General features: G+C 45.5%; 1 protein-coding gene across 2 annotated transcripts in view; it reads right to left on the bottom strand.

Moving 5' to 3' along the window:
* The window catches only part of RBM6 (RNA binding motif protein 6), a 58,558-nt gene that overhangs the window by 11,043 nt on the left and 22,487 nt on the right, over positions 1-25,028 (bottom strand). For both annotated transcript variants that reach the window (XM_083869707.1, XM_083869706.1), the window contains exons 6-11: positions 24,870-24,943; positions 5,425-5,499; positions 3,822-3,882; positions 2,299-2,367; positions 979-1,230; positions 318-478 (exon numbers count right to left, since the gene is read on the bottom strand). In XM_083869707.1, coding sequence (XP_083725833.1) covers positions 318-478; positions 979-1,230; positions 2,299-2,367; positions 3,822-3,882; positions 5,425-5,499; positions 24,870-24,943 — 692 coding nt within the window. The remainder of the gene's footprint in view (positions 1-317; positions 479-978; positions 1,231-2,298; positions 2,368-3,821; positions 3,883-5,424; positions 5,500-24,869; positions 24,944-25,028) is intronic.

Raw genomic sequence — 25,028 nt, forward strand, 5'->3', positions numbered from 1 at the left:
ATTGGATTCAAGTTCTCTGCAAACAAAATACTTCTGCAAGAAGTGTTCAAGTTTAGAGTATCTAAAAAGAAATGTACTGAGGTGAGAAACTCAATCAGTGTCACAGCTTGTGACAACAATCAATCTTTGACTCCTAAAGCCAGAGAAAACAGCTGCACCAGCTAATTTCTCTACCTGGTGAGACAAGCACAAGAGAGGACTCGCTCCAGCACAGCAGCCTCATAAATACAGAAATTTCCTGTCTTTCTGTTGTTTCTCTGCTTCTACAGGTATCAGATGTCAACAGAGAGAGCAGGTGAAAGCAGGAATCTACTTACAGCATGAGATTCCAGCTCGATGAAGCCATAGGTCTGCCCCATCCGCCCAGCCTTGTTCTTCATGATGCGCACGCTGGACGTGGACAGACGCACGTAGGGAGCCAGGAGCCCCACGATCACCTCTGGAGGGGTGAACCGAGTGATTCGCTTCAGCATAATCGCTGAGAGACACAATCAAGGAGGTGGCCCGGGAAGAAAACGTAGTGAAAAAAAAAGATACTTCAGAACCAAGTTTACTGTGACTAAACTCACTCAAAGCACTCAAGGCTTCTTGCAGTCGAGTCTCAAAGGCATTGCTTTTCTCTCCACTTTGCAAGATACTCCAGTTAAGGCCTCCAATTGCTAACCTCGCCTTCCCAGAAAACAGAGTAGAAAGTAGCCCCTTCTGAGAGCTCAGCCCAGGGTAACTGCTGGCCCAAAAGACCTTTGAAGCTGTGCTAAGTTAACTGCACCACCCTAAAGCCAGCTCAGCCTGAATTAGTTTTCCTAAAGGCAATTTGTCAGCACCTTTGGAGCTGGACAGCCCTCCATTACTCTATGCCATGGAATTGCACAAAATAGAAATAGCCTCCAGAAGTTTAAGTAAAATGCTGCCCTTTCTGCAGACTGCCTCATGGAGTGCAAGCAAGAGGAATCCAAAACTGGTCTTTGTGTCACTCACTTCTGCTTCCTCCACCATCTGGTGGCGTGGCTTCCTCTGCTTCCCTCTGAGAGGGCGGCTCCTGGTGCCGGTCCATGTCCCTTCTCTTCTCCTGTGAAGGCCGATGCTCTCTCCCTTCATCTCTCTTCCTTGGCTCCTGTTCCTGAGGCTGACATTCCTGCTGTGGAGCAGGAACTGAGGGCTGGAGAGGCTGCTTTGGAGATCCTGGTTGACCTGACAATTCTTGCTCAGGTGTTTCAAGCTTTGTCTCTGCTATTAGAGTGGAGAAATAAACTGGTTTTACATGACAATATTTTGGTAGGTGGGGTTTTTTTCTCCTATTTTCTGGCCCTTGCAGGAGTGCAAGGCCAACCTGTATGCATGTTGCATACCACTGTCTTAACACTTGGCAGACACAAGGTTTGTTCAGGTACTGTCATCCCTCCATTGCCTTGTTTTGTGTTGAACTGCTTTATCCAACTTTTCTAGTCAGAGACTAGTCTTTTTGGCCTCCTTTTAGGATTGGCCCTTGCCTGAACAAACAAGAATCAGGGATGGATTTAGACACATTCCTTCCATGTCCAGGATATCCTTACTATCCACAATGTATTCCTGATCATCCACAGCCCAGCAGTATCAACTAGTAACTATATCACCCTGTTTACATGCTAGAGGAAAACTGGGTTCAGACCGCCCTGAGACCACTGAGTGAAAAACATCCATAATACAGTCACAGATTTTATGTCAGTGCCTACCAACCATGGCTGAGGCAGAAACAATGTGGGAACACCCTGCCCCCCCAGTCTAGCTATGCCATTCAGAGAACATAAACCCCAGCAGGTTTCTGTGCTTGAAGGCCTCTGAATGGCCTAGCTTCACTGCAAAAGAGATCCCTACCTCAGCTTCCAACACTGCTGGAAAGGGAAGCCAAATCTGTGAGGCTGTGAAGGCAGATACCACCAGCCTAGCACCTGCTGCTGAAGCCTCTTCCCACAGAGAGAAGCAAATGAGGGTGCAAGACATGGCACAGTGAAGCTTCCCTCTTTATTGTCCCTGAGAGCAAGTCCCTGCTCTCATTTTGTGGGCAGCATGGCAGAACACACAACAATTTTGCACACAACTGTTGGGAAAGCTGCACAGTGCCTTGCTTGGCTGCCAGCACAGCTCACCTTAGACAGGTCTGTCCTCACTTGTCTGCAGTTTGTAGAGGGAAGAGTTTTGGCTACAGAACCTCATGTAAAATTTGCACATGAAACCAGTTTGCACCTGCAGCTGTGAAAACTGCCTGTGCGAATCACACAGACATGAGCACAACCCTAGAGATGAGAAGGACCCTCTTACTGAATTCTTGCTCAGCTGACGTGTCTTCTTCCTCAGCACCACCTCTGGACTCTGGGCCTGCTCTGCTCCCTGTAAGAGAGACACACTTCAGTCTATTTCACACCCATCAGTCACAAAGCACACCACAACTCATACAAAGCTGCAGTAACTACTATAAGTGCCTAGAGAGTTGCTTTGTTTCACCCAGTCATAGAGAGGTTACCTTATTGCACTCTTTCCCAAGAAAAGCAGGTCAGTAAGAAGCACTCATCACAATCTGTCTTCACAGCAGTTTAAAGGCTCTGTTTAATTTGCTCCTGGGCAGTTTCATTACAACCCACAGCTGCACTAGGCCAGCTGTGTCGATTTTACCTTCACAGCACTGATGGAAGAGCCACAGAGCAGAGAAAGCACAACCACAGGACAGTGCTTCAGTAAACAGAGATCTGTGCATCAGCAGTTGATGCATTGCCCTTCTGCCTGGGGCAATACATAGAAGTCTGCTCAAAGATACAGAGTCAAGGCTTAAACAGTGGCTGGACTGCACAGGAAGTGCCAGAGGAGGGTGGAGGACTCACTCGTGGCCCTGCAGCCCCCGGTGCTGCACCCAGGGATGGTGAAGGTGGGCACAGCTATCATCCCAAAGAAATCGGTTCCTCAAGGAAATGTGTTTTGGCTCTTGTGCCCTCCCACCTCAGAAATCAGAGGTGCTGGTGGGGTGAAGAGAAGCTCCTGGATAATTCCTCTCTCATGCATTTTTTACAGCCAGCAAGGTGAGTTCAGCAATTCCAATCCTGGATTCACCTCTAATCCCCTCTCCCAAGAACAAGTGATAGGACAAATGGAGATAGTCTCAAGATGCCCTGGGGGAAGTTTAGATTAGATATTAGGGAAAAATTTTTGACCAAAAGGGTGGTCAAGCATTGGAACAGGCTGCCCTGGGAAGTGGTAGAATTACCATCTCTGGAAGTGTTCAAAAAATGTCCAGATGTGGTGCTTAGAGACATGGGTTACTGGTGGGCTTGGCAATGATGTCTTAATGGTTGGACATGATTTCAGAGGCCTTTTCCAACCTTAGTGATTCCATGATTCTGTGATTCTAATCTCAGAGTCTCAAGAGTGATGCAAATCTGAGAGTCTCTGAGTGACACTAAAACCATGCAGCTGCATCTCCCAAGGAAGGTGGGTACAGGGGAAGCCATCTCACCTACAGCAGCAGTACCAGCTCACAGTCCCAGAGGACACACAACTATAACTCCCTGGATGAAAGGACAATACCAGACAACAGGAGGGAAAGGCTGTGAGCAATAAGACACTTCACCAAGCCTCACAGGAGCAGAGAACCTGACAGCAACCCACTGCATGTAGCACCTTTAGTGTGAACAGGCAAAAAGGGTCTAAGCGAAACAAAACTCACAATCCTCCCACACAGTGCTCAGCTAGTCCACCAACAGGGCTGTCATGGGAAACCAGAAAAGAAACTTACTTGTCCAGAGAAGACGAAACTTTTAACTGACCAAGCTCAGAGGACCAGATATACTCACCATCTCTTGGGAGCTTGCAATAGGAACAGGAAGATCTGTAGCCCACAGTACACACCTTACACTGCAATGGAAGATGGACAGCATGAGGAAGCTGTGTTTTGAAGGCAGTGGGTACAACCTGCTCCAGAATTCCAGACTCTGCAGCGTGCTTTCAGAAAGCAGCAGCCATGAAAAAGTTACAGTGACAGGGAATGGCAGCAGGGGCCTTTGCTGGAATTGCAGGTAAATGCTCATATGACTCACAGCTGAGTTTGCCTTGGGAACAGGGCTTTCACACAACTTCTGAGCACATATTTATTCACTAGTTCTTGAGATAGGACTCTTCCCCCTCTCAAGTAATGCTGGATCAAAAGCTCCCTGCTAGGCACAATGTTGATTCAAAGGGTCCAAAGTTACTTTGGCATTCTCTATATTGAACTCACCCCTCAAGCAGTGATGAAGTCCTTATCTGAGCTGAATTGTAGATACTGATGTAATTTGGAAAGTTAATGATGAGGTGTCTGCTAGCCAAGAGGCAGAGCTGTACAGGCTTGGATGGTTATCCCACCTAGAGCCATTGTGGGGAGAGCCAGCTGCCCCATTTTCACAGCTCTCTCCAAACACAGCACTCCTGACTTCCTCCTTAAGCTCTTTGCAAATGCATCGCTTTTGTTTCATAGCAATTTCTTCCCATGACTGAAGCCTTGTGGCACAAGAAAGCTCCTTCAGACCATGGCTACACAAAGCAACAGTGGGGACATACAGTGCAGCCACCTCAGTGCACTGAGAGCTGTTTGAAACCACTGCTTGAAACTTGTGTCTCCACCTCTGGAGTGCTGCAAGCAGAGATGAGGCACAGAGCAACAGCTCTGCTTGCAGCTGAGTGCATCTAGTCAGCTGGATGAGGGTCTCTGTAGCCCAGGGTGATCCAGTGGTCAGTGTGGGACTAATTAGAACCAATCCCTTCATGTCTTACTGCAGCCTCTCAGCCTGCAGTCAGTGGGAATGCACACAACAATCCTGTTCTTTCTCCAGCAATCACCTCCAGCCTCCTGTAGCCGCAAGTTCCTGTACTGGGAGAACCTTGGGGAGGGCACAGGAACAAACTGACCCTTGGGCAACTGCTCCTTCCCACAAATGGACCATTTCCAGCATGAACTAGACTTGGCTCATGCTGCCTAGACTTGGATCCATTTCCATGCTTCCTTCCCTGTTGCACTTACTACAGTCACAGCTAGACCACGGCTCCTGTGTGAGGCAGAGGGGCGGTTACACACATGAACCAGAGCGATGCCTGTTCCATTCCAGTTGGCAGAATCACAGTCTTATTGTGGTTTTTAAGGAGAAAGGATCCACATGCTATTTTCCTCACATTTTAAAAAGGAACCACTGGATAGGGACAAGGCTGCTCTGTGCATAAAAGATCTGGCTACCTGTACCAGAGCAACATGTGCGCAGATGTAGGACTGAAAACAAGGTAGGCAAAACCACAGTTTAGAAGGGGAAAGAGCTTCAAGGCAGGTATTAATTACTCTGAGCTTACTTTGGCCACCAAACAAATATCTAAGGCTCCTCTGAGCTGCCACTGCCACAAGTGTCAGCACAGCTCTGAGCACATACTTACACGTTTGCAGCGCCAAAACTCTGGGCACGGAGTGTATTCAAGGGTCACTTCTTTGCCACCAATCGTAAGAGTTCCCTGTTGAGACAAGGGGGTAAATGACAAACATGCCCAGCACACGCAGGTTACTCAGAGGCAAAGAAAAGGGTGAGAGCTCTGGTTCCTAAAGGCTTTGCAAGTGAAACAGGGTGAAAGGGGGAGAAAGTCTCCCAGTTCAGTTAGCTGGAGCTTTGCCATGGAAGTGGGAGGGAAACAGCCTGTGCTCTAGCATGGGGCTACAAGGCTGTGTTAGCTAGCTCCAGAGGAACCAGGCAGGAGAGGCCTTGCCACCTCCCAGGAAGAGCAGAGACAGATAACTAGAGTGGGAAACTGCTTTAACCTGCTTTAGTTCAGGTGCTTGCAAGGGGCAGCTGGACAGACTCCCTCATGCCAGCCACCACCAGGCTGGCCTCAGGGCAGCTACTCGAGGAGGAATGTGTGCAAAAATCCTCTCAGGTGAGAGAATTTTCATATTTGGGTTAGTCTTCACGCCAGTCATGAAAACATGGCTTTTCTTCAGAGAAATACACCAGAAATCTGCCACTGGGCCTGCAGCCAGCAGAGCCACCACTCTGCAGCCAGCCCTTCCTTGCCAAGGCTGGCCTTGAGCTCCTGAGCAGCCATACCTGAGGGCCTCCACTGCCCACAGATACACTGCTTCCAGATCCACAAGTGATGCCTTGGAGATGTGCCAACACACCCACAAGCTCTCCTGAAATGCAGATAAAATGGGTTGTAGGTACAAGTCCCCTGGCTCCTGAGTGGAGCAGCAATGAGTCCTGGTGGCTCCCATCTGCCATGGCCAACAGGCCATGCCTGGGCACACGGGATGCAGGCAGGCCAAGTCACAGATGCACACAGCCATGAAACATCTCCTGTCAATGGAGGCACCGCCAGACCACGCAGCCAATTCCATCCCCAAATACCATAGTTTGACACTCAGTATCAATAAAGAGAACCAGACTCAGGTCTCCCAAGTCCCTGGAGAGCAGCTGCCTTATAGCACAGACAGATGTCAGGGAGCTGTAAACGGTCCTAGCCTATTTTGGGGACCTCTGCTGAGCCAGAAGTTTCCCAGGTACTCTGACCCAGTAGCTTCACCATGCAAAAACCCCCAATGCAAACCATGAACACGAGAAAACAAGTTCCCAGAGTTATTATTCAGAAGTCATGATACACCCATGCATATACTGCTCTGCAGAACGTGAGGGAGATGCTAGGGAATATGCAAAGTGGGAGTGAAGAGTTCATAGGAGGGAATCACTGAGTGGCAGTACAACAATCCTTTAACTCCTACGAAAGAGCACAGCAGGGTTCCACCACCTCCCCTCTTCACATCCTGCCTTTTATGAACCAAAGCCATCCTTTCCTACCAGGCCTATGTTGAACACTTTGAGGGGTTCCTTTCTGCCACCCAGTTGCTCAAGCACTGCTTTCCAACATGGATTTGCCTTTGCCTGACAGAAAGCTGAGCCATTACTGGACCTCACTGAGGGCTGGTGTGTGCACTCAGAGCACACTGTTGCATCTTTGGAGAATCTGCTCAGGGTCTATTCACAGCAGGGAGCATTGCTCACTTTACCTGTCTACAAGAAGCTTTGCACCTTCTTTAAGGCACGTGAGGAAACACAAGTGAGAAAGGGAATTGGAAATCAAGGCTGTCCCACTGGAAATGTTGGTCCCTGAGACAGACATGTTCCCTCTCCCCAGCAGGGTACCCACGACATCCCAGCACACACTTCAGAGATGGGCATTGCCAGGAGCAGGCTAGAAATGCCTGTGGGTGCTTCAGGACACAATGATCAGAGGCAGGAGGAGAAGGCAGGGTGCACATCTTCAAAAGCCCAGGGAAGTCCCTGGGAATAGCAGCCCCTCAGGAGGCAGCTGCAGCCCTGCCTATGAGCTCAGGAAACAAAAAACTTGATTAGAAAACATCTCCTCTGGCAGGGGCAATCCATCACAGAGCTTCGTTCTTCTACCAGCTATTGAGGACAAACCTTGCCAAAAAGCCTTAAGATTATTTTTTGTTTTATGGAAAGTTTAAGTGCATGTTGTGCTGTTGGTGCTGGTCCCTTCAGCAAATTCCATTTTCGGAGACTGCAGAAAGTGTCACTTGCATAATTAATCCCTGATTTCCCTAACACCCTGCTGATTGCCTGCTCACTTTTTCAGCAAGATCTCTTACTGATTTCTTCTTGATAAAATAATTTTCAAGGTTGCAATCATCATTTAACCCTCCAAAATGAGTCTTTCACTTAGGACACACATTGTCAGGATTCAATGGCTTTGAATTCCTCATTCTCCCATTTTGTTACTAGACTTCATCACAAATATTTTCAGAACTTTTATTTCCTCTAGTGCCTGTCTCTGCTTACTCTTCTTCATCTAGATCTTCCTTTACCGTGCAAAAATTTTTGGATAATACTCTAAATTTCTGTCCAATTGAGCAGATTTCAATTGAGAAATCTTGGTGAAATGACAAAGATTTTCTGAAAATTTCAGGGAACAGTGCTGGGTGGGGGGGAAAAAGGGTAAGTTTAAAGTATGCCACATATTGTGTCTGGCACTGTATCTCTTCCAAATTCAGGCATTTTATCCTGGACTTTTTCACCAACCTGCACGATGTCTGTTAATTCCTCTGTATTTTTAATACCCTGTACTTCAGAGCAGCTTGGCTTTTTCTAAGTCAGAGTGAAACTGAAATGTCTCTCTGGTCTTCCCAGTCAGGAACCTCCCCCTCATAACTAGCAGTAAACACAGAGTTGACTCACCAGTGAAGGGTTTAAAAGGCAGCACAGCTTTGCAGTACTAGGACAGCAAGCTCTGAGGCGTGGAAATGCCCAGATTTCCAAGGCCATGAACAGATTCTACTGTTTTCTGAGTCGCCAAATTCATCAAAACAGAGCATCAGGATTTTACTGCTGGGAGCAATGATTTGTGCTACTGTTTGATACCTTTCAAACATAGTTACACATGGATTTTTTGCTTAGAGGTCATTGGAGATGCAACACTGAATTCTAATCTAAGCAATACAATTCAGTCCCAGCCAGTTCAGCTACTAAAAAATCTGCCCCATGGCCAAGTATGTAAATACTCCTGTCAGCAGACTGATCCACAGAGCAACCCTAGCATGAGATGGTCCTAGAGAGCTGTGCCAGGAAACCATAAAGCCTGTTTGCAGAGAGCACACACAGCACAGCCATGCCTCAAAGCTCTTCACTGAGCAGGGACAAACCCCACAGGAACAGGTTGCTTTTACAGAGGGAAAGAAAAAGGAGAAAATCCCTTAGCCATGATATCCACAGGTGATGCAATCCTTCCAAAAGCACTTTGGGGACTGTGTCAGCAGGGCACAACAACAAAGCTAGTTTTACTAAAGCAGTTTCCAAGCTTTTTGTTCCCAAAAGAAGCATTAAAGAATACCAGGAAGGTAGGCCTACCTGTGAGAAAAAAGCCAGACTACACCCTAAGACGCATCATGCCCACTTTTGAGGTTGGGTTTAGCTCACCTCTAGTTTACCCTGTTTGTAACAGCACTGCTCTGCACAGAGCCCAGCTTGGCTCTGCAGGTACATGAGTACTGAGCTCTCTGATTCCACCTCCTAGGGAGCCTATGGAGCAACTGCCAGGGCCAGGAAACAGCCTGCTGCAGGTCAGGCACTGCACAAGCCACCGCTTCAGCTGCTTGTCTGTCAATTAGCATTTACAGTTAGCACGCTGGGATTTTTCATGCTTGTTGACAGCCTTTTAATGATGATGACTGGGGGTTGAGGAGGGGGAGAACTTGCCAAAAAAGTATCTCTCTGCTCTCAAGACTGAGATGACAGAATACAAATCATCAGTGTCAAAGATTTGCTAACTGTTTCTCTGAAAAAAAATTAGAGCATCCAAGAGTGACCTAGAAAACTGGAAATGTGGAAAGAGAGCTCTCGGACATGGCCACTCCCTCAAATCAAACCAGGCTTCTGCTTTAACTGAATCTATCCAAACACTAAAAGCTTCAGTAAAATTTCCCTTTGGAGCCTCCAAACAATGAGCTGCCAGTGCTCCCAGTATTTCACCCCACAGGTCATGCTTTGGCAGCTACAGCTGGGACTGTGAAACCACACGGAGATGTGGATGCAGCAACCAACACCACCATGGATAGACTGCTGTGGAGCAATGTGCTCCAGCTCTTCCAAGGGGGTGGCAACAGCCATCCATCCATCCATGATGCCACTACTCCTGGTCACGAGGAAGACTATGAGTGCCTCACTGAGTGGAACAGCAATTATCAGTCTCACCTTAACAGATTACACACCTGGCACACATCAGTTTTGGAACAGAACCAAGGCTCAGCTACCAAGCACCCAATTCCACAAGGATTAATAAGCCAAACTTATCTTCTTGGCCACAACCCCAAGGCAGTGCAGGAGGTGCCTACACCACAAGTGAACCATCTGGCTCACGCACAAACCAAACACACGTCAGCTAATTATTTCCTCATATTGTTGGTGGCCTGATTAAATAGAAAATATCTGTACCATGAACTGAAGGGTTCAGGTAGCCTTCTTGCTGAGTAATAACCAAGCTGGAAGACTCATGTGGTTCAACGTGATAAAAATTAACTCAAAATACCATTTGTAAACAGATAAAAAACTGCATTAGAAGATTATTACAAAAAAATGCTTAAGGATAGCACAGCAAAGCAGTCACATTAATAGATCAGAACTAACCTTGTTTATATGATGTTAATTCAGCCCTCTTATGCATATTTACTATAATTAGGATGGTTATTCAAAAATCAGTATACATCCGTCATTTAAAAATTATTTAAAATTAATAACGACAAGTGTTTATTGCCTTGGGAATGCTCAGACACTACCCCAGGAGACAGTCTGGGAATGCAGTAGATGCCTCTGGTTCCAACAGCACTTCCCAGAATAAAAAGCTCTTACCATCCTCAGGGTATATTCCAGCCCTGGCCTCCACATGCTCTGGATAGCACAGCACAGGAGCCAAGGGGCTGACAGCACAAGCCAGGTGATCTAATTGGAGCACTGCAAATCAGAATGCTTTCAGATTCTGCTCCTATTTGAGTATGGATTAGAAATGCAGATTTAACAACCACCACACAATGCAAGTTATGTAATGGCATCCTCTTCCACTGGCATGCACCATGCAGAGGCTGAGTGGGAGCTGGTAGGAAGAGCACAGGGTTCTCTCCCTGACAGGATTCACCTTCAAATTAGGCAGGCAGCTGAGGTCAAACACCCAAGGTCTCCCTAACTATCCCCAGCTGCTCAGAGAACTGAGGAGGCAGCACCTTCCTGGAACAAAGCAGAGGGCCCACACCTGGGAGGATAAGAGACCACCCAGGTATATTTCAGAACAAGACCATCTCAGCCACAGAAACTGGCTTCTCATCCCCTGTTTTCCATATGCTGATGTTTTTATCTCCAAACTCATTAGCAGCTGCTGTACAAGGGACTCAACTGTACAGAGCAACAGGCAGTACATCTGCTTACCTCTGACAAAAAGCAGATGAGAAAAGCTGTGAACCCACAAAGCACAATCCATCTGCATGTTAGATGGAACAGTTAGAAACAGTTAGAAAACGGAGCGTGACATGGAGCTGAAGAAACAAGAACAATCCAGGCTGCTGCAGGGTACTGCAGCAATCTGGCATTTCCTACAGCAAGAGTAACTACAAGCAAATTCCTCATGAGGTAGGATTTTCCTCAGGGCACTTAGCCTCTTTCTCAAGCTCTCAAACCCGTTGCAGCTCAGGGATTTCTTTTTATTGGCCTGATCTTAGCAGTGTGTCCAGCTAAGTGGCTGACAGCCAAGGCAGAAGATTCAGGATAGACAGGGGAGAAGGATGGTTTGAAAAGTGGTGGATCTCTGAGGAATTGTTACACCACCAAATTGATCCAAACAACTTTGCTGTGTGCTATTATTACAGATTTCCATCAAGACTAACACTGAGATGACAACTGACAACATAAACACTGTATTAGTGGTCACCCAAGAGCAGGATATTTGGCCCTTGGGCATCAGAGTCACTAAGGAGCTGAAGAGCATGTGGCATCACCTTCAAGCATTTAGCAGTAAGGTACTTATTTCAACAGTGATCCAAGGTTAATCAGTATGGCATGCTCAGGCTCCTGGTCTTCAAGGTCAGGGGAGGCCTGAGAGTGAGAGCCCAAAGCTATCACCATCCATCCTGAGATGACAGAACACTGCTTCAGGCACAACACTAATGGGCATGTTAAACAAAACTGACACTAACAGAACTGAGGCATTAGGAAGATAACTGACAGAGTCCTAAAAATTCAGTAGCTAAATGTAACAGATTAAGATGCTATATAAGGATTATTTTATCCCAGATAGCTCCTGGTACCTCTTTTTCAAAATCCTCTTATACAAAACCCATTACCCACTAGCACTGGGACCATCCACCACACCCCACAAGTTTCCACATCTACTTGCTCCCTCCTCAAGCCTCCCTTCCTGCCTGGTTATCCAGGCCATTTGTCCTTTAGCAGAAGGTGCCACTCTGCATCCTTTAAGTACCTTATTTCCACAGACACCCCAGCTAGCCTGCTAAGACACCTCCAGTTTTCTTCCTACGGTTTCTAAATTCCCTGGATACCAGCCATACTCTTTTTAAGCAAGTCCCAGTATCTTTCTACAGCTCACCTCCCCCTACTGATATCCTTTTTGCAAATACAGACAGTAATTGCTTTTCAGACTATGCCAGCTCTCTACATTTTAATGCCTGAATTTTGAACTCCAATTCAGTTCCAAGTTAGGACTCTCAGAATGCTTATCTTTTAAACACAGCATTTGCTTTGCTTGTCAGCACTCTCAGCCCTGCTCTGAGAGCACCAAAACGGTGGGCACAGGCAAGCTCCCAGTTACAGCTCCAGGAGGGATAACAGTGATGTGCCGTAGCTGGGGAAAACACAATGTGCTCAAGGGCCAGCTCTGGGCAGCAAGTGATAGGAATAGCTTCTGCATTTCACCCTTTAAGTAGATTTCAACACATCTGAAAGTTTTCTTTGATCCAGTGAAGCCAAGTGGACTTTCACCTGCCACTCAAGGCCCTAATGCATCTCTGCCTGGCTAATGCCGACCTCCAGCTTCCCTCACTCCTCTGAAGAGGGCACCTTTGCAGATCAGCTTATAGGATCACTGGGAAAAAAAGATGGAAATTTTAAAATGAAATCCTTTCCTTTACAGCATGAAGGAGTCAAAAGATGATTTCTAGAGTCCAGTGAGGATCCAGGGACAACAGCTCAAAGAGGGACAAGTTCTGTGCTCTGGTGTTACTGGCTGTGCTCCACTCCACAGCTAAAGAGAACTATGGATGGTTAAGGCCATATAACAAGGTAAGTGGAGGAGGCTATGCATGTGAGTTTCTTTAACAGCTGGACTTGATCTTAAAGGTCTTTTCCAACCTAAATTTTTCTAAGTCAAACACTCACTTTCACGCTCAGGAAAGTATTAGTCAGGTTGATTTCTCTATTTGAAAAATATACTTAAACTACCAAAACTTAAGAGTATTTAAATATTTAGCATATTGAGTATCATTATTCATAGATGGCCCTAAGGAAGGATCCACATGGCTCTACCTCACCAACATTCCTTTACTTATCACAGGCTACTGCACGGGCAATGTTTGAACAACAGCTGCTTCACAGACCCCCTTCTCTCCCAACACAGGGACTTCCCTTCTCTCTCCAAAATTCTGCTCTACTGCCTTGACATTTTTCTGATTATTTTCTTTTTCTTTTACATGGCCAGCTTTTTCCTCAAAGGTTATCTCATCCCATCTCACTGTTAAACAATATAAAGCTTAAGCACATTAGCACAAAGAAGTAATCCAGTCCAGGACCTTCCTGCGCACCTCCCTCAGGGATACTTTACAATTAGCAACAGCCATAAGGAAACTGGGAAACAATGAGGAAACACCCAGCACTATAATCACAGGTTTGAAGCACAAATATCAAAACCCTAAAGAGCAATCCCAAATCAAAATCATGGTGGAAAAAAAGTCAGGCTGGAAAGTTCTGCCTTAAAGGGGTAAATTTATTGCTAGGCAATTCAAGCTATTTAATTAAGCATTTGAAGACCCCACAGACAAACCACACATGTTCTTCTATTGGAGCCTGTACCTATGGGATTACACACCAATTCCAACACCTGCATAGTGAACAGAACTCAAGGTATTCTGTGCAGCAGCAAATGTTTGCTAAGAATACACCAAGTGCAATGGGGAAGGCTGTGCTCCAGAAGCAGCTCTAGACAAGCCTCCAAACTTCATTTCTTAGGCACTCGGAGCCTTCCCTGGCAGTGCCTTCTCTGCAGCCAGTGCTCAGGCAAGCTCCCTGCAGGACAGTCTCTCTGCTGAAAGGAAAAGACCCAAAAACCCTGGGAAGAGGATGTACCTCTGAAGAAAAGAGGTTTTTATCCTTAGAGACATAATTTCTCAATACTCCTAAATTCCCAGTGTTAGATACTGCCTCCCACAGGGTAAGAGCCCTGCCATTTGCCACCAGCAGTGTAACACTTACCTGTGTCATCCCAGTGATCATTCCCAGCACATCACTGTGACCTTGAGGTGGCCTGTCCAAAAGCTATATCCATATCCTTAATGGTCACAACAGAACCTCAAGACAGCTGGCCCATCTTCAGGCTGGCACCTGTACAGATTTCTGTGTCTGAGCAGATGCTGCCTCTTGAGGTTTTCTTAGGAGTTGATTTGGAAAACAGCTGCTTTAACCTCTTGGGTCGGTATTTGTCAAGAAACCTGACACAGCATAAGAACAGTTATCCAAGCCCTATGGAGGAAAATGATTTTTCCCTGCCAGTCTGGCTTGGGTGCAACATAACATTAGCCAGTGTTACAGCTCCCTGTAGGACCCAGCACCTCTTCCTTTTTCAGACCACTGATGTTTAAGAGGTTCATTCAGACAACTGCACTGCATAAAGTCCAGAGGTAAATTCAGATCATTCCTTCTGGGTCAGTTTCCAGAACTACTGAAGAAAGAAATTTAGTGCCTTGTCAGAAGTAGTGACTCTCCAGGCTCCAGGCTCTGGTGGCTGACCTCAGCTCTTTGGGAGAATAGAGCCAGAGAGGTGAGTGTGCAGCACAGCAGCCCCTCTCATAACCCTGACACCAAGGAAGGAAAAGAACACAGTTCCCTGTTGTGTCAGAAGTGCCTCAGCATGGCTGAATTCCTAAGGGATTGGGAAGGGGAAATAGCATGCACAGATGTCTCTAGATGTCTCTTTAAACTGTCAGATAAGCTGCACAGTAGTGGGTGGCTCAGATATTGTCATTTGAACCTCCTGTGGGACTTTAGTACCTGAGGATTTAATACCTGGTAGCTCAGGTAGCTCAGAGACTGGCCTGTGCAGACCAAGGGCAGCCAAGCACAGGATACTGCCTGCAGCTCCCTGTGTGTTGCTCACCTCTCTGCAGCAAGCTCTGGAGCACCAGAGAGATGATGCTTTCAGCTGCTTCTCTTAGAATCAGATGGATCAATCATTTGCCTTTCATTGGGAGGTATCTGTGAAACTTTCTGGAATTCACTTCTTACAGTTAATGATGTGCCCAGTACACACTGGAAGGTAGAAAAAGAGATGAGCTGAGTTAACAGAATGGAGAGAGAAGGCAGTAGCGGCAGTGGACACACCAGTTCCACATGAACCAGGCACAGAACGACAGCCTGTCAGGGGAAAAAAATCCAAACCACCTCAGCACTCCTCTCCAGTGATATCACAGGTGGGGAAGAATCAATCAGGCTTTCAAAAACTTAGGGCTATGAACAGTAAAACACCTTAGTCATCATATCATTAATGTACAGCTTTGCACTGTGAGAAAGCTTCTTAGTGAGACTTCTCAACCTGGTATTAAGTGTATGAAAGTACATCTTGGGATTCTTAAGACTTAAAATTACTTTCTCTGTTAAATCTGCTCCTGAGATCCTTGATGGAAAACTACATCAAATGTTTGCTTGGGCTTTAAATACCATCCTGGCTCAAATCTGGTTGATGACGCCCATCTGAATATTGTTAATTTCCTGGTTAGACATGGACTGTACATCACAAAAAACTAAGATTTCCCCTGTTGTCTATGAAAATAGGAGAAAATTACTTTCATTCTCTTGTTCTAAAGACAGTTTCAGAATTTTAAATACTTAAATCTTACATTCACAGCTTTATTGCTTTGACCCTCATTAGTAATTGTAATTCCTTACATGACAGACTTGATTTTAGACCCCTGTCCTTCAGAAGCTGTTTGTTCATCCTGTGGAAGGCATAACTAACTGAACTTATAGGTGGCCTGAAGCAATGGAGATGCAGGAGGACACTTGGATGGAACATCTGGTAGCTATCAACATATGCACAGTGCAACAGCAGCACAAAATAAACCTTCAGGCAGAATGCTCCTTTACATCTGATAGCTTTTGTTCTGCAGAAGCCAGGAAGATCTTTCCACCCCCATCCTGTGTCTCCTTGTATAAAACAGCTCCAAGATTTTCCCACACAACCCTCATCTGGGAGCAATTGCAGCCAGGATTGTAAGTTGGTCACACAGTGCTACTGAGGAGCTGTCAGTGGCTGTCCCATTCACAGGCTCCCTGATATGATGGAAGAAGAAATTCTCCCCCTTATGTGAGAGGACTGGGGAAGTTGGTGTCTTTGCTCAGCAGTGCAGAGGGATTTTACCTGCCAGCACTCTCAGTGCTCTTCCACCTCATGCGTTTCCTGGTCCTGCACAGATGCAGAATGACAGCAAAACTCCTGATCTCTGATCTTGCAGCACACAACGTTTCTTGTACTCTCCATAGGTATTAAAGCTTTAATAAGAGTCTAGAAGGTGCCCTGTGGCTTGCAGGGGAATGGGGCAGATAATAACTCTGTGTCCTCCTGTGTTAAATACCTGTTTTCTTGTTGCTTGTGATTGATGGATAATGACACAACAGCCCACTTAGGCGTGCCGCCCCCATTTCCCACTGTAATAATTTCATTTCTGGACAAGAACATTAACAACCCAGTTACAGCCAAATGGAAACAGAAATTCACAAATAGAAGTTGCTGACTGCCAGAGCTTTGATCTTGCATCTTCGAAATTAAATCTGAATTTAATATTTTACTCGCGTAAGTCTCATAACCCGAGCAGAAAACAGCAAAATGCAATGAATTAACCCCAATTCCAGGTAGCCAAACTTCCATTATTTAAGTTGAAAAGGTCCAATAAAAACTCAGATGGGAAGAAAATAGACTAGAATCCACATCTGAAGGGAATCCAGCTCTCTCTCACTATCAAAACCACAGATACACAAGAAACATACATGATTTCTAGAGAACAGTAGGGCAGACTGTTTCTTTGAAGAGAAGGAAACGGTGGTTCTGCCTTCTTCCTTAACCCCAGGGCACATGCAGTTTGACTTCTTTTTACACCTCGAGTCAACATTGTACCTTCCTGTTCCAGCAATCCAACATCAACAGTGCATCAAGTAATGAAAAAGCAATCGCTGCTAAGATAGCACAAAAGCATGAACGAACAGTTCTGAGGCTGAAGCTCACAAAAACGACTCATCAAGTGAAAATTGCAACATTCTGGTGTGCTCCCACTTATCAAAACAGTCCAGATGGAGTCCTAGCATTATAATCTGTTTCAGATGCTTGTAAAACATTTCTGGTGTTCCCCTCGACATTGCTGGAATTGGGCTGAGGACTCATTGGACTCAGACCAACAATTTATGTCACCTCGTTCTCAGTGACGGGTCCTGTGCAAAACATTATGGCAAAACCGTGACAGAAAATGGTCTCACTCTGGAAATGAAAGTTGTGGTGCGTTCACCACAAGATGTCTTGATTCATGACTGATCCTGCACATCTGATGTGCACATCTGCACATCCTGATCCCTCTCACTGCCTGCTCATCTCCCCTAAGACACTTCAGTAGCATCATCAGCACCACTTCTAAGCACCACAGTCCATTTCTAACAGTACAGAGGGAATTTCTGAGAGTGCAGCCGCAGTTTGGTTAGTCACCAGCTTACTTAAAGGATGACTTCAAAAGCATCAAAGCAAATTAAAGGCATGAGTCCTACTACTTTCATATATGAGCTTGATCAAGGGATTTTATATCCTAATCCAAAATCCCCTTCTGACCATATACACAATCTATCAACTAGAGCACCACACTGTCCTACACCTGATTTACCATGTTCCTTTGAAGCACTCTGAGGCTACTAGGTACATACCTTCCAAATGGTTACACAAGGATATATCTACAGTTTCTACAGATCTTCACAGAAAATCAACTAATGCTGAATGCAAACACGATAAAAAACGTACTGTCTGTGAGAAAGAGCAGCCAGCAGTAAACCATCGCTCTTTGTTTTAAGGTGAAACTGCACCTATGTGTAGCATATATAGCATAATCTGTGACTAAGATTTCCCCACTGGTACACAATTATTCCATTAACACATTAGGAGGAGAAGAACTGACAGCTACAGAGACAGGGTGCCATCTGTATCCTGCCCATGCATCCAAAGATTACTTCAAATCTTTCCTAGCTCAAGGCAAGATCTCACCTAGAAACGAATTCAAAGGATGAGTGTTCCAGATGCCTCATCACTCAGGAAAATGCTTTGAGTACTGAAAATGACCAAACCAGTGCTATTTCTTAAGGAATGTTCTGCCAATGAGCTCCCTACAACACAACTTTAGCCCTATGGAAGGGACAGAAGCAGACTTATCCATGATAAGCACTGCACTTTGCATGCACAAGCAGAAGTTTTCAAGTACCCCCATTTTCACAACATCAGCGCTGGGCACGACCAAAGGTCCAGCTGTCCCATGGTGGTTCCCCTCTTGGTGCCACCAGTGCAGGGAATATCCAATCTTTTACTGCCCAGCAGCTGTGAGTGATGCGGTACAAGTACTGATATACCAGATCACACAGTCCATCAACCAGAGAGGACTTGACATTTATCTTGTCAATCGCTCACGGATCAAGTTATTTAAACAAATTTCAGGAAATCACAATTATTCCCTCCAGCTCCTGGCATTGTAAGTGGAATATCTAATCCAACAGAGAACAACCTTGATTAACAAGGTGTTTAGAATCAATAGGGAAAGAATGGTTATTTCAGAGTTACATCATCACACAGATTTGTTAATGTCAACAGGCAAAAAATTCCTACAAACCCATCATCAGAATGGAAATACAGGGGCCAGGAGGGAGACGAGTTTCATTTTAGAGAAGGGTAGCAAGTGTTGCTTTATGTGAAATAACCTATTTATACAGCAGCCCAAGCCAACCTCAGCACACAGAATAGATAATTCTGTAATATACAGCAATATTTGAGTCCTGAGATAACCCTGCTGGGCCACACATCCCCAGCAGCAATCAGAGACACTGAGGAAGTCCCACTTAAGCATGCACTGCACGCTTCAGCCAGCTCACCCAGAAACTGTCCTCTGGGACAATCCCATTGCAGAGCAGCAGCTCAGCAGCAGCAAACACATACAGTCCCCACCACATGGGTAAGGTGAGGCTGAAGGAAAAAGGAGGACAGGATTTTGGAATACAAGCAGGGAGGTGGAGGGACATGGCAAACTGGGAATCACACAAGTAGAGCAAGAAGATGCGGCTTCACAACTCTTCTAGTGAAAAGCGAACTTATTTTAAAACACGTTGGGTAGCATGGTTTGCTTCTTGAGGCAAGGCAGGACAGAGCTGCCAAGAAGGAGGTTGTAGTTTTTTTATCTGGGTAGGGCTGGAGAAAACACATTGATGGGAAGCTACTATTGGCTCAAAGGAAGAGTGTGTGAAGTCTCTGGCAGAAGATCTCTTACAACCTTCTGTGCCAAAGGAAAAGGGACTAAGCGTATTCGCACGGCTTGGAGAACCGAGATGACAGAAGATGTTGAGAAGATGGAAGAGAAAAAGGTCCAGAGAAATATTTTCAGTCCTTTTTGGCAGTTACATTTTACAACAAAAGCCACCCTTCTCTGCACATGGAAGGTCTCAGCAGCACACAGAGATTAAGCCAGTCCTTCCAAAGAGGCAGTGCATTTATCACAGCTTCATTGCAGGATACACACACGTGCACCCACACGTGTCACAGGTCACTGCAGGCAGATCCAACTGCTTATTCACAGGCAAGCTGGATTCCCAGCTCCAGGTGCTTCCCACTGCAGGCTTCCATACTGATCTCAAAAGCTTACAACTCCAGTTAAATGCCGGTACAATGCAGTGATTAGTGAAACACAAGAGGGAATGAAAAAATGATTGACTCAACACGTCAAGCCTCTGTGATGTAAGACCAGGATGAACTCATGACAAGGTCACACAGTGAATCAGATACAAAAGAACCCAAATCAGCCCTGCTGCCTGGAAATCCACTCATCCACTAGCCTGTGGAGAGAATGTTCCATAGGTCAGGTGGCTCATAAAAATTCCTCCACAATGTGCACGTTTCCCAAACCATTAGGATGTTTACAGAAGAAACTGCCTATGTATACAAGCCTTTCCCTAACTCAAAGTGGAAGACTCCAAAAGCAGATTCTAGAAATCCACACAGTCAAAAGCAGGACAGGCTTCATGAGGGTGAGGGAGAGCAGGGGGAAAAAGGTCTGCTAATGATACAACCTGAGCAAAATCCACACACCTAATAAGCGATACGAAAAGCAGAAGATAATGCCAGCTGTGCATCCAAGGAGAACACATCAGAAGCAAGACCATCTCCAGCACCTTTAGCCTAACACACAAATGGATTTCAGTGTATTTGTGGACATGTCACCACCACCCTCAACTGCAGGTTAAAGCCATAGAGACAGAGTAACACTGTCAAGTGAATACATGATGGATACCAGACAACCCATGATTATGTATTTGAGGCAGGTGTCATCTTCCATTATAGGGGAATCTGGCACATTCTAGAAAAAAAATAAAATTCCAGACCCAGAATTAGGCACATTCTACCAAAAGGAAAGCAATTAGTTTTGATGGTGGGACACACATTTTCTCTTACAAATTGCAACACACTCCCTGTACCACAGGCTTCAATAAATACTCAAGGACTACAGGTCACAGGAGAAGTTCCGTTCTCAGGATTAGCACACGCTCCTTTATTTAATTGGGAAGCCACACAGAGTTGTGGCTTGTTACTGCAAATGGTTTCAGGACAGAAAGTCCTAAGCTTTGCCTGCTTGTCACAGCATCTTGTGGATTTTAACACCAACAGCTACAGTGAAAAGCCTGTGAAATCTGATCTGCACCAGAAGCTCTGTTCACACAGAATACAGAAAGGTCCCGCAGTGAATGGATACAGGGGAATAGGCTCAGAGCAGGAGGAACACACTGTTGATGTTTCTACTTGCACAGGAGTGGGACATGCTGAAGTGAGCCCCCACAAAATCCAGTAAGAATCCCTCTTACCCTCTCCAGTAAAAAGCAAGCAGGGAGTGGAGACATTGGTGTGCTCAGCAAGCTGAACCAAGACAGCACTGCAGGGAAACTGCTCTGACAAGTGCTGGCCTCAGTGCAGGAAGGCACAAGAGCAAGTCTTGAACAACCACTCCAGTACATGCCTGGAGACCTGCACAATAATGTACAGTATATGCATTTTTAGAAGTTCATGCCAAAGCTCTCCTCTTGCCCTCTTTCTTAAGAAATAGGAGGAAAGGATTACAAAGTTGTTAGTTACTAGCAACAAAAGCTAGGAAATATTCATGCAGCCAGTGTTGCTAAGTTTGAGGCCTGAGTGGATTTGGAGACAACACTACAGAGTCAGCTGAGACAAACCATTTGCTCCCGAGCTCAAAAAAAACCCTCTTGCTTCCATATGTGTAACAACCAGCTCCATCTCCGTGAAAACAGTAAAATATGCAAGCAGCAGAGACAGGCTCCTTCCATGTCTCCTCCTGCTGCCTTTATGACACACAACAGTACACAAAGGGTATTTAATTTTCCACCTGATTTTCTCACACCAAGTGACATGCTCCTTATGACTGTTCTTTTCTACACACGAAGGAGGAATGCAAAAAGATCCTATGCCTATGGACAAGAGAAGCCATGGGATGTATTCCCAAAGTTGCTTCCAAGAAGCCAGCCTGGTGCCCTCAGACACAAACACTACTACACCAGGGGTTATGCCAAAGAAATGCCAAATGCCACAACACATCCTTTCAAAAATTAGAATAAGGGAGGGAAAACTATCTGTCTGCAACTTAGCAGACAGAAACCCCATTTTCCGTTCAGAATAACTTTCTCCCCAACAGAAAAGCAGCTCATTGCAGACAGAAAAGAGGTCTCACACAACTCAAGTGACAGCCACCGTGACACAAAAGGCCACCAGGAGCATCACCAACCATGAGGCTGCTACAAGGGCTGGATCTAGGCTCTCTGCACAATAAATCAACAGCTCATCTGCCTTGCTGGGGCAGGGCAGAGTGCCTGCAAAGCCAGTGGGAGAACCAGCACCTGTCAACTCACTCATCCAGCCCTGTGCCCAGCACCTCCACACTGGGAGTAACAGTGACCCAGCACCTTTCATGCATCTTAGGTGAGACCTCGGCACTGGACTAAGTTGCCAATGCAACAATCTACAAGTCAAAGCAATTAATAAGGGGCCTGTTGTCATTACTTTAGCTGTGGCAGTTAATACACATGGAATGAAACTCTCCTGCAAAATTAGGGCAGCACAGAATATGGGTGTTTCCTTATCACAGTATATATAACAGAAAAGCCCCCTCAAATCTCAGCAGTCACATATACATGCTAAGATTTACTGAATGGAGGGAGTTGAACCTGGTAAATCTGTAGTTTGCAAGTCTGGCAATGATCTTAAGTGGGTGCTGGTGTGTGTTGAGTAAAACAAAAGGATTTCACAATATCAGAATGATACAATATAGGGATGTAGCAAATTGTTCTTCAGGTAGGGGCAGTTCAACAGGCAATAAAAAGCATAAAAAATGCTGGTTTTGCACAAGCTATTTATTCCCAGCCTGCAGATGCCTGAGAAAGAGGCAGGTTGACTAGCAAGGGACCAGCATGTCACTTGCTATTTATGCTCTCACAAGTGACTGAATTTGACAGGGACAGTTGATAACCTTCTGAAAATAACTGAACTATCAAAGAATCTGTGTCTCAGCTAACACAGGTTTTTGGTTTTGCAGCTTGCAAAAATGTATACTCTTGGTCTGAGGAGATGATCTTGCAACTCTACCCTGGCGGTCATTGAAGTGGAATATCTATTCTCTGGGGACAATTCACAACTCCCTTTCTGAAGATCTCTATTTGTCCCTTACTGAGAATTTTAAAGTCACCTATTTCCTTTGCAGTATGTCAAGGTACAAATAGTTCTAGGTTTTTTTATTTAGGTAATTAGAAAGGCTTTTTTTCACGTTCAATCAAAAGCAGATTAGACAAGTTAACCTATGTGGGGCAAGCCAAAAGTTACGGCTCTCTTGACCAAATGCATGTAGCTTGGGACATCCCAAACCCCACATTTCTATTCTCTAATTACTAACTACAGTAGGTCTATTAAAACATGATGAAGACTGGCATATGGAGGCTTGGGAGATGATCCCTTCCAAGCACTCCATCTTCCAGCTTTCCTCTGCACACACACAGAGCCAGGTATAGCAGGCAGAAAACTGGAAGTCTTTCATACCCTGTCTGTTTTTAGCATATCCCAGATGCATATGGCTGGGACCTCAACTCCTGTCACCAGTAGGGAAGGAAAGCACAGGAAAGCACTCCCCAGCCTGAATGGCTGCTGTAACTGATGCTGGGGAGGTCAGTGTAAGCAGCAGTGGAACACCAGCCAGAGCTTCTTCCCATGCATGTCTGTGCAGTGATTTACTGGACACCTGCAGGCACTCAATTCAGTTTAAGAATTGGTGCCGACAGCCTCTTTGCTGTAGCAATGGACCAAACCTCATCAAGTTTAAACACCTGCCCAATTCTATATACTCCAAATGGGAGAAAGAGCAGAGCAGGCATCAACAACCAGAAAAAGAGGTATTCCCAAATTCCCAGATACTTGGGAACTGCTCTTGCACAGGAAGATGTTATTTCATGTGAGCAGAATGGTGGAGAGAATATGGAGAGGCATTTGGTTAAAAGCAGTGTCATCTATAATTATAGATTTCCTAGTGACAACAAAATAAAATGGGAATTATAGAAACACTGAAGGGGAAATAAAAGTTGTCATTGATAGTAAAAGTAATAATTAAATCTGGAGCCTTCTCTCTCTCTGCTCCTCACCACCACCTCGGTGGGAATGTGCCACGCTCTTTCCCAGCAGCAGAATTATTTCTGTAAAACATTTTTGTAAGTTGCAATACCTCTGTAACTGAAAATAGAGGCAAATGCAAGCGCTTAGTGGGACCTTTGAAACCCCAGCTGTGAAGACTCATTAACTGTAAGTACACTTTTGCAGATGCACAGCTCTGAATCTGACTCATAACTCTTCTCCCATGACAGCAAGACCCAGGATTCAGGTAAAAAGGCTTAAGATAATTGATATGGATTCTTACTCAGGCAAATTAGGAGGAAGAAAGCAGCAAAGAGGAGACTTAAGGGATATGGTGAAGGAAGGGGGATCAGAAGTTGGCTCTGTTGAGGGATCCATCATTTGCAGTTCCAAGGCACAAGGAGGGCAGTATGAGACAGGAATCTGTTTTGTTCTAACAAATTTTATGCATCTTGCTCTTGTATGGGGGACAACAGCTCTAACTTCAAATACCAGGTCAGAGAAAAGGCCCCTCTTGAATAGCTACAGGAGATTTCAGTCATTTTGTCTTTTTAAGGGCTGGAAATGTTCAGGTTTACCAGGCTCAACTGCACATAAGGGTAGTCCTTGTGTCTGCAGCTCCAGGTTGCCAAAGGACAGGATAGATATGAGGGAGCTGCACAATTAAGCATCTCTCCCACACATAAGGCATATGGCAAAGTGGAGCACTCAAGTCACAGCTGACTCAGAGCTGCACACGAGGGTATGCACCTACTGTCACATGTGCATGTGTGTGTGCACGAACAGCCGGGGGAAGCATTTACTGCCAGCACAGCTCTTCCCGACTGCACTTCAGTGAGTACAAAAACAGCAGGGTCAAAACTTGCAGCAGGAGTCTGTCAGCCACCAGCCTCTGACTGCAGCCAGTGTGCTGACACACACCAGGGAGGAGGGCAGACCACTTGGGGTCCAGCAGCTCTTTCCCGCTGGCATTTCTAAGCCTGATACAAGATTCTGGTAACAACAACATTTAAACCGCAGTGTTGTGTATTATACAAGAACAGATCTTCCTTCACAAAAACCTCATTGGCTTTCCACCACCCCACCAAAAAAAAAAAATTAAAAATCCTCTAGCAGCATTGACCGAATTGTAAAGCAACCTGGTTGGCTTCCATGCATCCGATGGCCTCTTCCAAGAGTGAAAACTCCACGCAGACATAGCCATAGTCGTAACCTGGGGACAGCATTTAAATACAGACGGGAGTCATGTTAGTGCCTTGTCATAAAGAAAGCCACATTAAATAATCAACTTCCCTTTC

Source organism: Zosterops lateralis (genome assembly GCF_965231275.1).
Source record: "Zosterops lateralis genome assembly, chromosome: 11".
Taxonomy (NCBI): Eukaryota; Metazoa; Chordata; class Aves; order Passeriformes; family Zosteropidae; genus Zosterops; species Zosterops lateralis.